General features: G+C 46.8%; 1 protein-coding gene across 1 annotated transcript in view; it reads right to left on the reverse strand.

Annotated features, from left to right (window-relative positions):
- CFB (complement factor B) overlaps positions 1–13,122 on the reverse strand; it is a 50,504-nt gene continuing 37,382 nt past the window's right edge. Inside the window, exons 13-18 of the mRNA XM_015405458.1 lie at positions 10,124–10,271; positions 9,664–9,743; positions 7,524–7,642; positions 4,301–4,433; positions 1,264–1,313; positions 1–325 (exon numbers count right to left, since the gene is read on the reverse strand). Of these exons, the coding sequence (XP_015260944.1) occupies positions 146–325; positions 1,264–1,313; positions 4,301–4,433; positions 7,524–7,642; positions 9,664–9,743; positions 10,124–10,271 (710 nt within the window). The 3' untranslated portion in view covers positions 1–145. The remainder of the gene's footprint in view (positions 326–1,263; positions 1,314–4,300; positions 4,434–7,523; positions 7,643–9,663; positions 9,744–10,123; positions 10,272–13,122) is intronic.

The raw sequence follows: 13,122 nt of genomic DNA on the forward strand, positions 1-13,122 counted from the left end.
AGCATTTTAATACACAACGGCTGACACTACATGGACTTTACAGGATTTGAAGGCACCAGTTTTATTTACACAGAACACGGCCAGCTGGCGTGGGAAGAGGCAAAGGGTGAGGGGCAAGGTTAAACACACACCCTTCTTCTTCTTCTTAGTTGATGAAGTCCAGCCCTTCCTCACGCAGCTCCTGCCGGAGCCACGGCAAGACCTTGAAGAGGTTGATATGGAAGTCCCTGGCGTGGGAGGGGGCACGCTCCAGGATGTTGTCACTGTCACACGTCCGCAGGTTCTTTCCACAGACATCCACCACACCCCAGCTGATCACACCCACCTGTGGAAAAAGGGAGATGCGAGAGTGAGAGGCACGCGGAAGAATGTAAGAGAAGCCAATGTTGGATCGGGCCAGTGGCCCATCCAGTCCAACACTTCTGTGCCACACGGTGGCCAAAAAAACCCCAGGTGCTGCATCTCAGGCCAGCTAGAAAGAAAGGGCCATCAACCAGGTAGAGAAGCGGAAGGCGCAGTTTAGCGTGAACACAGAGGCATGCCTCAAGCAGCCAGCTGTGAATCTGTACTTGGGACTAGGGTTGCCAGTTCTGGGTGGGGAATAGGGTTTCCAGGCGTGGTCATCATGCCAGCAGGGGGATTTGGCGGGCGGTCTAGGAGTGGGCGGTGACGTCACTACAGTGATGCTCTGCTTTTGGGGCAAACTTTATGGTTAAAATTGGGCACAAACCATAGAGTTTTGCCCCAAACGCAGAGCGTTGCTACATGATGTTGCTGTTTGGGGGCTGGGCTTCCACTGCCGGACAGAAGCCTCCAAAATTGGGGGATCCCCTGCCCAGACCGGGGGTCTGGGAACCCTAGTGGGGAAATACCTGGAGATTTTGGAGGTGGAGCCTGGGGAAGGCACAGCCAATCAAATTTCTAGTGGCCAATCAGAAGCTTTGCTGTGGGAAAATCCCCATCTGGTCCCACCCACTTTCTAAAAGCATTTGGCATGCACCAGGAAAAGTGTTGGAGGGCACCATGTTGGGGACCCCACCGCAGTCCATACCAATTCTTGGAGGGAGACAGGTCATGTTCCATCTTTGGTTTGGTTCCCTGAATTATGGAATATTGTAGGATCGGGGCACACACAGGTCTGCTTTTAAGAGGCATGAAGGAATACGGCCTGAGGTCTTTCCTCTTGATGGGGCTGCCAATTCAAACCAGGGCCTGGGATTTCCCCAGTGGGTGAACCTGGGACATGCTTGAGGGCCCACTCACCTGGATGTAACGCATCCTTTTAGCGATGATCAGAGGGCCACCAGAGTCACCTGCAAAACAGAAAAGGGGCGTAACCATTTATTTATTTATTTAATTTATATCCCACCCTCCCTGCCGAAGCAGGCTCAGGGCATAACATTTATTAAACAGATAAAACAGAGAATCAATATAATATAAAAACACCTCATAAAGTGCCAGTATGGATCATATGGTGATGGTGAGGCGTTAGTAGCATCAGCATATAAAGCACAGTCGGCTGATAGATCTCAGTCTGGGTCATATTGGCAGAGCACAGGCTGTTGAGGATGGTATTAGTGTTGGGCCAGGGCCTTAGTTTATTAAGTGCGGCTCCCTAATCGAAGGCCTGGTCGAATCTACATGTGTGTTTCTTGCCGGTTTCCTGACATTTTCGCTCCCGTTCCCCAATAAACTGTCTACATTTGCATCCGGTTTCATGCTAGCAGTGCGCCAGTACAAAAATCAGTGTCTGCATATGTTTCCCGCCCTCTGGTAGTGACTCCATTGTCATAGCCGCTCCGCACTGGTTTAAAGGAATGCTGTTCTTCGCTGCTCTAACCCCTCCTTTCTGGTTTCGTTGCGCTGTCAACCTAATGCAGACATTTTTGAGCAGTTGCTCCGCTAATTCTTAAATAATTCCAACTGGTGGTGCACAATAAACTAGGCGGTAACTCGTGGTTCGATTCCAACAGTACTCTTTTTACTAGCTAGCCCCCAAAATATTTTTTTAATTTTTATCTTCGTTTTGAAGCTTTTATTTCTTGACCCCTTTTACAGACTGACTGAACATTTTTAAGTTCACTACTGGTGCAGTAAGAGCTTGCATTTATCTCAAAAAGTTTAAATCCAGAAATGGTGTTTCTAATTTTATTCCCGCTTGGCTCTATTTCCTCATAGCTGTGTACCAGCCCTCAAATCTTATCTTCCAAAACTTATCTATCTGCTTTCAACCCATTTATTTTTTCTTGACCCCCCCCCCCCACTTTATGGGACATTTTTAAGTTCACCGGGGGGGGGATTTACTTCGAGCTGTAGGAGGCACACTCAGCAGTAAAATACAAGACCTTGTGTTTAGCTCAGTGGGTGAATTCATGCCCTGTAAATCAGGGCATTGTTGGTTTGATTCCTGCATGGCTGCTTTTACTCATCGCTATGTACCAGTCCTTAAAAAAAAGTATTTGAAATGTATCTGTTTATTAAATTTATAATCACTGAATATGACTGGGCAATGCACAGTCAGCAGCTTTTTCGAGTAAGAGCTTGCATTTGGCTCAAAAAGTTGCAATTCCTGCCTTGAAGTCATGGCGTTTCTCATTTTAAGTTCACAGAAGCAAGAATGACAGACCCTAGGAGTAACAGAAGTGTTCTGGAACTGGAATGACAGGCTCTGGAGTGGAATGACAGCCCCTGGGGGTAGCAGGAGTGTTCTGGAATGGGCAATGCACAGTCAGCAGCTTTTTCGTGTAAGAGCTTGCATTTGGCTCAAAAAGTTGCAATTCCTGCCTTGTAGTCATGACGTTTCTCATTTTAAGTTCACAGAAGTAAGAACGACAGACCCTAGGAGTAACAGAAGTGTTCTGGGACTGGAATGACAAGCTCTGGAGTGGAATGACAGCCCCTGGGGAGTAGCAGGAGTGTTCTGGGACTGAAATGACAGGCCCCAGAGTGGAATGACAGCCCCTGGGGGAAGCAGTTGTGTTCTGGGAGTGGAATGACAGGCCCAATGGTGGAATGACAGCCCTTTGGAGTAAGAGGAGTGTCCTGGCTGTCATTCCACTCTGGGGCTGGTTATTCCAGTCCCAGAATACTCCTGCTAACCCCAGGGGCTACCATTCCATATGCACTGGAGGGGAAGTAAACAGGGTGACTCAAAATCGGGACTCTTGGTAAGGTTCCATGCCAGGAATTCTGCATCTGTCGACGCCTACTCTGTGATCAGAATAGAGGAAGGGAGGGAATAGTATGGCGATCAGAGACGGGCAAGCCATTGGACAAAGCAACCAGGCAAAAAGCTGGCCGGAGGACTAAAATTATCAGCTCTCTTAAACCACCCTAGGAAAAAGAGGGCACACCAAAGAAAATTACTCTTCTATATCTTTAACACAGTTGTATTATTATAACAAATTTCCTTATAACAAATTTCCTGTATTAACTAGCATTCATTCATTATATATGTACATTTCATGAACATAAGGAAAGTCAGTAAATGATAATATGAGTACAATACAAAAAATACAAAATCTTGATGTAGTTATTCTTGATGTTGTTTTGGCTGAGCTCCTGGAATGTTTACTCTTTGAGACATCCTGACGGAGCACAAGCAGGAAATGACAATAATGTGGTTCAACAAAACCTCTCTCTAATGTCTTCCCAAAGCTCTGTATTTTGTATTGTTTTGTATTGCACTCATATTATCATTTACTGGCTTTGTTTATGTTCATGAAAAGTACTTCATATCTAATGAATGAATGCTAGTTAATACAGGAAATTTGTTATAAGGAAATTTGTTATAATAATACAACTAAGTGTGTTAAAAATATAGAAGATTACTTTTCTTTGGTGTGCCCTATTTTCCCGATTGTAATTACACCACAGCCTATGTAGTTTTTGATACTCTTAAACCACCCAGCCGAAACTTCCTCTAGAGCAGCAACACTCAGTGGCTTGGGAGCCACGTGTGGCTCTTCTGAGCCCCATTTCCCAATGTGGCACCCGCCCCACGTTCCAGGAAAGTAGGCAAAGCCATTGCCCGGTGAAGTTTGTGGCTGATGGGTGGTCCCCACCTGTCATTTAACACTGTTCAGTCATCTACCGACAAATACAGCCCTAGTGCTAAACAGGCAATTATTGACAGGTAGGCTGTTATTTTTGTCCTGAGTAACGGAAAACGACTCCAGGAAACAAACTCTGACGAGTAGCATTTTCTGACACTACACTGGCACAGGCCACAATTCTGGCAGTGACTTCTGGGTGACCTAAAAGGAGGAGTGAAGGAACAGGGTAGGGTCCCGTTTCTCACCTTTGCAAGTGTTGGGGTCCACCTCGGGTTCAATGCCTCCCGTACACAAGAAACGTTCAGTCACCACCTGTGAGACCTCCGTGACATTCTTGTACTGTTTGGCTTTCTTTGCATCTGCTTCACAGGACTGTTTCTGAGGGGGTGGGAGGAGAGGGAAAGGCAGGTTTACTGACAGCAACAGACTTGTGATATATCCCAAGCAGGCCCTAAAGCCGTGATATCCCAAGCAGGCCCTAAAGCCGTGGAGGCCAGATACCCGTAGTACTCACTGAGGTGGGCAGCCTGTGTCTAGTCTGTACCTCGTCAGGATGCAGGTGGGGCTCACGTGAGACAGCCGGGAGAAGCTCAGGCTAGAATCTTATTGCCTCGACATCTAGTTTTCAGTATGGAGGACTGCATTTGTTTTAAGTTTATTCAGAGTCGTGAAGAGTGATTTTAAATCTTGGTTTTAATTTTTTAAAATTTATTTTATTTTATGTGTTTTATCTATGCTATAAGCTGCCTGGAGCTAATAAATATTTTAGATAAATTATATTAATAATAATAATAAATAATAAACACCCTGTGAGGTAGGTGGGGCTGAGAGAGCCCTGAGAGAACTGATCTTAAGAGAACAGCTCTGAGAGAGCCATGACTGACCCAAGGTCACCCAGTTGGCTGCATGTGGAGGAGGAGTGGGGAATCAAACCTGATTCTCCAGATTAGAGTCCGCTACTCTTAACCACTACACCAAACTGGCTCTCAGCACCATCAAGGCCCGTATTGCCATGATATACTAGTTCCGCTGAATTTCCAGCTTTTTGAAATAGCAAAAGCAATTATAGATCTTTTTTCAAGCCTGGAAAATACCTCCATAGTACAGGGAGGAAATGGTAACTGTAGAGGCTGAAACAAGGGAAATGGTGGCAGGGTGGGCGAGACCTTCTAAAATATGCACCATCCTGTCCAGATGGCTTGTTCTTTCAAGAAAGATTATAGCAAACATACCAAGGACAGGAAGGCCTGGCAACTGAACTGATAGAGCAGGGGTCCCCAACATGAGGCCTATGGACCCCATGGGGCCTGTCAACAGAACGTGAATATTCATGTGTTACTGAAGGTAAGCTGTTTCTATGCAGGAAAATATTTTCAACACTATGTTCATTTTCAAAGGCATGCCAAAGAATTATTATTAGAGTTATGCACGACCTCACTGCCTGACATTGCTGTTGGCTCCGCCTACTGCAGCGGCCATTTTGTGACTGCGCCCACCATCCTGTGCCAGAATTACAAATTGCCACAGGCTCAAAAAAGGGTTGGGGACCCCTGAATTAGAGGATGACATCATGTGGACGGTCCCGGAAAAAATATCCTGCTACAGTTTGGAAGCCTAAGGGAAGTGAAACCTCCTAGGGGATTCAGACTAACGATAATAAAACAGTTTCTAACCACTGTTCCAGGGCTCTTTTTGTAGAAAAAGTCCAGCAGGAACTCATTAGCATAATAGACCACACCCAACAGCTGAAACTCATTAGCATATTGGGTCACCCCCCTGACAATACAACTCATTAGCATATTAGGCCACACCCCCATGTTACCAAAAGTGTAGTCATCCAGCCACACCCACATTTTGCTTCTTATTCTGTTTATCCTGTTGTCAAACCAGGGCTTTTTTTGTAGCAGGAACTCCTTTGCATGTTAGGCCACACCCCTAATGTAGCCAATCCTAATGAGTTTCTGCTGTTGGATGTGGCCTATTATGCTAATGAGTTCCTGCTGGGCGTGGCCAACTCAGGAGCCAGCCGGAACTCCGTTCCTGTGTGTTCCTGCCCAAAAATAGGCCTGGTTTTAACTTGTGGTTTGACAGACCTTAAGCATAGTGAGTGGCGTGGCCTGTAGTCAGACAATCACGCTCACCATAATTAGTTTGATTAAACCAGGGGTTGGCGTGACATCTGAACCGAGCCTAAGTTTGGAAACTCCATTGAGGGTTCACTCCCTTAGAATGGATCATTAGAACTCGAGGCCTTTACGCTGTCTCTTGGCCTCAGTCTTCAGAGGGGGCTACCAATGGGTCGGAGAGATAGATGGGGACAGGACACAGAGCATCCTTCCTTTCTTCTCTACTGATACCCCTTTGAAGTGTCGATTGCCACTCTTGGGGAAAGTTCCTTCCTTCCGGCTTGAACGAGGCTGAAGTTGGTTCCTTATTTCCAGTTCCTTACCCATTCCTTATTTGCGACTTATTCATGAATTCATCCAAAAACACGGAGGAGAGTTTGAAAGCTCTGAACCCCAAAATAAGGCCTGGACACTTCATACACCCCCAGGTTCAAAGGAGTCTCCCCTTCAAGAGGAGATATCCTGTTTCCTGGTCCAAAGTGCGGTTCTTGTGCCAGCTGCTCCAAAGTGGGATGCCCCTAGGACAATCACACAGGCAGACACTTGGGCCACAATGCACCCCAAAACACTCTTTGGACCACCCCAAATGACACATCCCCACATTCTGCAGACTGCCCCCTGCAGGATGACATGCAGTGGTGCCCGGTCCAAAGACTGGTTCTGGAGCAACAGGCTTCGATTTGAGTTGCTCCCAAGCAGCCTGTATTTCAGAGGCAATTTGAATAAGAGTCACTTCAGATACACATTGTTCCCTCTAAGCTGAGTTAGTGTGAGCTAGCTCACAGTTTTTTAGCCTCCAGCTCACACATTTTTGTTTTAGCTCAGGAGCAGACTAATTTATGCAGCAGCCAAATCACTTGCTCACAATTTTAATGCCAGTAGCTCACAAAGTAGAATTTTTGCTCACAAGACTATACAGCTTAGAGGGAGCATTGATTGCCAGGCTCTCCATCTTGGCACCATGAGAGCAGGACACACGTCTCTTGCGTCTCTGCACCTCCAGCTAGTTAGATTGGATGAGACAGGCTGTCTCTCATCTTTCCTGCCCAGCAAATGGAGTTCATATAATAAACTCCTTATTAGTTTGAAATCTGAGGAAGTCTCCGTGTCCCTTTTGTTTCCATACCTGCACACGCGCAGCCCAGCTGACCACACGGCTTGTGCTGTGCTTACAGCCTAATATACTCTGCTAAGTTAACACGGAATACGTTGGAATAATTTCCTGACCCAAATCATTGGCCATTAACACTGCAACAGCATTGACTGCTTAGTACACAAGGGCCTTTGTTGTGCCCCGCTAGGACTTCTTTGCACAAAACGCTTGCCGAGATGCCGTCCCCACCTTGTCACTATTCTTGATCCGCACAGTTCTGCGACGCAGCCCCACTGTGTTCTCGTGCTTTTCCCGACAGGGAGTGAGGAAGAGGGCTGGGATGTTCCCAAAAGACATCAGTTCTTGCTCTGGTGAAAGTAATGAACACCATCAGAGGTGACTATTAGGGTATAACTGACAAGGCCTAGAGGAACTGTCACACGGTGGCCTACCTAGGCATGCCTCACATTTATATGACTGATATTCTGCTCCGTCCTATGAACTCCAAGTGGCTTACGTTAAGTTTTGCGTTTCAGACCCCAAATGTCCCCCCAGACCCCAGATGTCACCATCATCAAAGATAGCCCTACATACCTACAACATACCCGAAAGATGGTCATCCAGCCTCCACTTGAAAACGTCCAGCGATGGAGCATCCACCACCTCCTCCCGAGGCAGACTGTTCCACTGCTCAACCACTCTTACAGTTAGGAAGTTTCTCCTGACATTTAGCCGGTAACGACTCCCTTGAAATTTCCACCCATTAGATCTAGTCTTGCAATCCGGAGCAAGAGAGAATAGATCTGCTCCATCTTCTACATGACAGCCCTTCAAATACCTGAAGACTGCAATCATGTCCCCTCTAAGCCTTCTCTTTCCCAGGCTAAACAGACCCAACTCTTTCAGCCTTTCCTCATAAGGCTTGGATTCCAACCCTCTCACCATTCTGGTTGCCCTCTTCTGGACACGCTCGAGCTTGTCAACATCCTTCCTAAAACGTGGTGCCCAAAACTGGACACAGTACACCAGGTGAGGCCTGACCACAGCAGAATAGAGCAGAACTGCCACCTCCCGTGATCTGGACACAATGCTTCTGTTAATGTATCCTAAGATTCTCCTAACCACTACACCAAAATGGAAGAGGAGAGAATGACATTAAGTCACTTTGGGGGGTTGGGGTGGGGTATCAATAGCTAAAGAAAGACATCATTTGCAGGCTACCAGATAGGGTTGTCAATCTCCAGGTGGTGGCTGGAGCTCTCCTGGGACTACAACTGATCTCCGGTCGACAGAGATCAGTTCCCCTGGAGAAAATGGCCCCTTTGGAAGGTGGACTCTGTGGCATTATGCCCCACTGAGGTCCCTCCCCTCCCCAAACCCCCACCCTCCCAAATCTCCAGGTATTTCCCAACCCAGAGTGGGCAACTCTTATACTAGGGCCAGGGCTCTTTTTGTACCAGGAACTCCTTTGCATATTAGGCAACACACCTGTAATGTAGCCAATCCTCCAAGAGCTTACAGGGGCTACTGTAAGCTGTTGGAGGATTGGCTACATTAGGGGTGTGTCGCCTAATATGAAAAGGAGTTCCTGCTACAAAAAGAACCCAGCTTGATATTTCAGAGATATAGAAGCCCTGTTCAGTTCTTACAGTTTGGGCAGCCCTCCCATGCATAAAGGGAGATCATGGTATGATATGATATGATATATGATATCCTCTTGATATACCAATTGACCGTTTTGGGCAAACAGGGCAGCGCACAACTTTTCCAGCTTTGGCAGTGCTACAGGAAACCCAGATTTTTATTTTTATTTTGAGAGTTTACATTTGATGCAGGAAAATACATCCATTGCTCTTGGGGAGGGGGCCATCGCTGGTAGCACACCCACCTATCGCACGAGGTTGGAGCACCAAAATCATAATGACTGAACAAGGATCGGCATCTATGTAACATAAGGAACAAACAGTGTCCGAAAACAATCATCAATGATTGCGTGTTGATGTGAAAGAACTAGGGTAGCCAGGTCTGGGCTGGAAAATACCTGGGGACTTTGGGAGTGGATCCAGGAGAGAGCGGGGTTTGGGGAGGGGAGGGGCCTCGGCATGGTACAAGGCCACAGAGTCCACCCCTCAAAGCAGCCATTTTCTGTCGGCTGGAGATCAGTTGCAAAAGCGGGAGATCCCCAGGCCCCACCTGGAGGCTGGCAACCCTAGAAAGAACACAACAGGCTGAGTGGGGGGGCAGAGGTCAGTGGAGGCCGTGTCCTTGGAGCTCTGCCCAGGAGGTACCTGGATTTTCACTCTCATGTGCTAGAATGCCCTCTACCCCTCGTGTGCTAGTTGTAGCGTCTCCCGCCACAGGCTAGGCATCTGCAAAGCGGAAGGCTCACCATGTTCCCTGCAGGTCGTCTGTGGATGGGGCCTCCTCAGAGCACGCGTGGTTCCTGCTGTGCACGGCAAGCAGATCGGCCTGTGAGGGAGCAGAGAGAAATGAGGTGGGTTGTCCATAATATTGTCTGCTAAAACTCGGGCTTTCTTCCAAGTGGGGTTCTCCTCACATTGTTGGAGTCAGATAGGGTTGCCAGGTCTCTCCCAATGGGGGATGGTTGTGGGGTTGCCAGATCCAGGTTGGGAAATTCCTGGAGATTTGGGGATGGAGCTTGGGGAGGACAAGGACCTAAGCGGGGACCAATGTCACAAAGTCCACCCTCCAAAGCAGCCACTTTCTCCAGGGGAACTGATCTCTGTAGTCTTGTGATGAGCTGTAATTCCAGGGGATCCCCAGGTCCCACCTGGAGGCTGGCATCCCTAACTTTCTCTGCCATTATTCTGACTTCCCCTCCATCTCACCTTGCTTCAGCGCTAAACGTGATTTTGTCTTTGAGTGTCAACAAGGCAACGTCATAATCATAGAATTCGGGGATCCCAAGATTTCGTAGCTTCCCAACGGTATATTCGGGGTGGGATTTCAGCGCGGCCACAGGGAAGTTTTTTTGGCCTAGGCAAAAGGAGGACTGTAAGTAAGCTTCCAGCAATCCTGATGAACTTGGGCTTCCGCTCACTCAAAAATAGCAATTCATAAGTGCATGCAGATAGCCACATACATTTATTATTACTTTATTGCTGTCCCCTCCTGTTTGAAAATGTGGATGTAAAAGATACACATTATACGTTTTGACTATGTGCAAGTGGGCACTCTTCAAGTGTGGGCAGATATTGATAGATTTCCTTCAGCATATTTATATTTGATAGGTTAAGAACATGCAATGCCCCTGAGGAAATATCTTGTTTCAAAATGCTTTAGGAATCAGTACATAGGGATACGTTAATAATTTCTGTGTAAGGTAATCATCCATCACGCCCCTCCTCCCCATTCTCTGCTGTTGCCCCCTTTCTCTCTCGTTTTTGCTTTCATCTAGCCAACTAGCTGCGGTGGCTCAAGTGGTTAAGACGCTGAACTGTAGACTGTGGAAGGTCGGTAGTTCAGCAGTTCGAGACCCGAGTGTGCCACGTGATGGAGTGAGCTCCCATCTCTAGTTCCAGCTCCTGCCAACCTAGCAGTTCGAAAGCAAGACATTGGAAGTAGATAAATAGGTACCACTTCAGTGGGAAGGTAACAGCGTTCCGTGCGCCTTGGTGTTTAGTCATGCCGGCCACATGACCACGGAAACGTCTTCGGACAGCGCTGGCTCTTCGGCTTTGAAACGGAGATGAGCACCACAACCATAGAGTCGGACTCGACTGGCTTTTGAGCAAGGGAACCTTTACCTTTGGCCACCAAATGAGAAGGAAGCACTCACTGGAGAAGACCCTGATGCTGGGAAAGATTGAAGGTCAAAGAAGATGGGACGGCAAAGGATGAAATGGTTAGACAGTGTCATAGATGCAACGAACATGAAATTGAGCAAACTTCAGAGGACGGCGGAAGACAGGAGGGCCTGGCGAGATCTTGTCCATGGGGTCGCGAAGAGTCGGACTCGACTGTGCGACTGAACAACAACAACAACACTCCCCTTCCTGAAGATGCAAATGATCTGCTTCTATATGAATTTTCTGTTAAATGTGTGGGATAGAACTGTTCTAAATGTAATAAATGTTTTCCCCCCGTCTTAAAGTCCCACATCTCTTGTTCTCTGCTTGCCCCCACACTATAAACACTGAAGATATTGGTCATTTGAAATTAATTTCTATGGTTGCCCACCAGCAGCAGTTAGAGGTGCGGAGCGGGAATCCTGAGCCTTTTAAAGATACTACGTAACAGGCCGGAATTCAACAGAGGAAGCTTTCTTCCCCTTTGTCTCCAAGGGTGAGACAAGCTCGCCCCTGTTGAATGCCCGTCACAAGCACCAGTTAAAAGCACCGTGAGCCTTGACAGGAAAAGGGGGACACCCATATCCTTCTCAAATGAAGAAGAAGAGAAGAAGAGTTTGGATTTATACCCCGCCCTTCACTACCCAAAGGTGTCTCAGAGCGGCTTACAAACTCCTTCCCCTTCCCCTCCCCACAACAGACACCCTGTGAGGTAGGCGGGGCTGAGAGAGCTCTGACAGAAACTGCTCTTTTTCCAAGAACAGCTCTTATCAGAGCTAAGGCTTGCCCAAGGTCATCCAGCGAGGTGCAAGTGGAGGAGTGGGGAATCAAACCCGGTTCTCCCAGATTAGAGAATACTGGCTTTCCAAATGACCCACTCTTCTCCAAGGGGCTGCAGAAGGGAAGGACCACAGGATAGTCCCACTGCTTCTGTGGAAGCAAAAACACTCAGCAGGAAATTTCCCAGGCCCCAGTTAGGAACTTTTCCACCTGCTCAGGTTACTCCTGATTTCCGGGGGATTTCCGGGAATCAATAATAATATTGATGATTAAAATCAATAAGCACTGGAATCGGTTTGGTCAGGATCTGCCTTTCCTCTGCTTTTTCACACTAGCGGAGTCGGTTTATTTTCTTCCACACTTGCCTTCAATAATGTGGATTTTCAGCGGAGGATGCTGTGATTACTGGTGTCGTGATGGGTGTTGTTATTGGTACCATCGGGGCACACACACACCCCTTGGCAACGAAGCGGAAAAAATAAAGGAAGAGATGGATCTGGCCTATCGGGCCTACACCAACTTTACGAGAAAAAATAAGTTGCCAGCTGAAGTGGTCGTAAAATTTACTAAACAACGTCTCAGGGACCAAATTTTAAGGACTACATCTGCGTCACCCCTGAAAATTGGAGACCAACCAATCAGAATTTTGAAAGATGTTCCATTTGAAATTAGAATGAAAAGAAAGGAATACAAGGGATTGACCACCTTCTTGCAAAACCATCAAACAGGATATAAATGGCTGATACCCGAAGGGCTGACGTTCAAGTTCAAAGACAAAAGAGAAAAAAATTGACTCTATCTTTAAGGCCCAAGAATTCTTGAAAAGACATGCTAGTACAGAAGAGGGAACAGAACTAGCCAAGTGGATGTCAACAGTAAGCGTGGACGACAGCAGCTCAGAGGGAGAGGTGAAAGACGATGAAGATGAAGGAGCGATTGGACTAAAATACAATTTGAGAGACAAAAAAGGAAAGAACCCCAAAGTTTAAAAAAAAACTTCGATTTTATTTTTCGGATTATACTTGGAAAAAATCCACACCAGAAGGACACTACTAACAAATTAAACATTTTGTTTAACATTGACTAACAGAAGGACGACCGAAGATGGATGGACTCTATGGACTTAGAGCTTTGAGTACTAACAGATTAACTTACTAATATGAATAACACCACTCATTCTATTCTTTATCCCGCTATATACCCACCCTATTTCTTGAACTTAAAAGAAATATCTCTCCTTTTTAGGAGAGGGAATAAAG

Source organism: Gekko japonicus, unplaced genomic scaffold (genome assembly GCF_001447785.1).
Source record: "Gekko japonicus isolate JY-2015 unplaced genomic scaffold, Gekko_japonicus_V1.1 scaffold1799, whole genome shotgun sequence".
Taxonomy (NCBI): Eukaryota; Metazoa; Chordata; class Lepidosauria; order Squamata; family Gekkonidae; genus Gekko; species Gekko japonicus.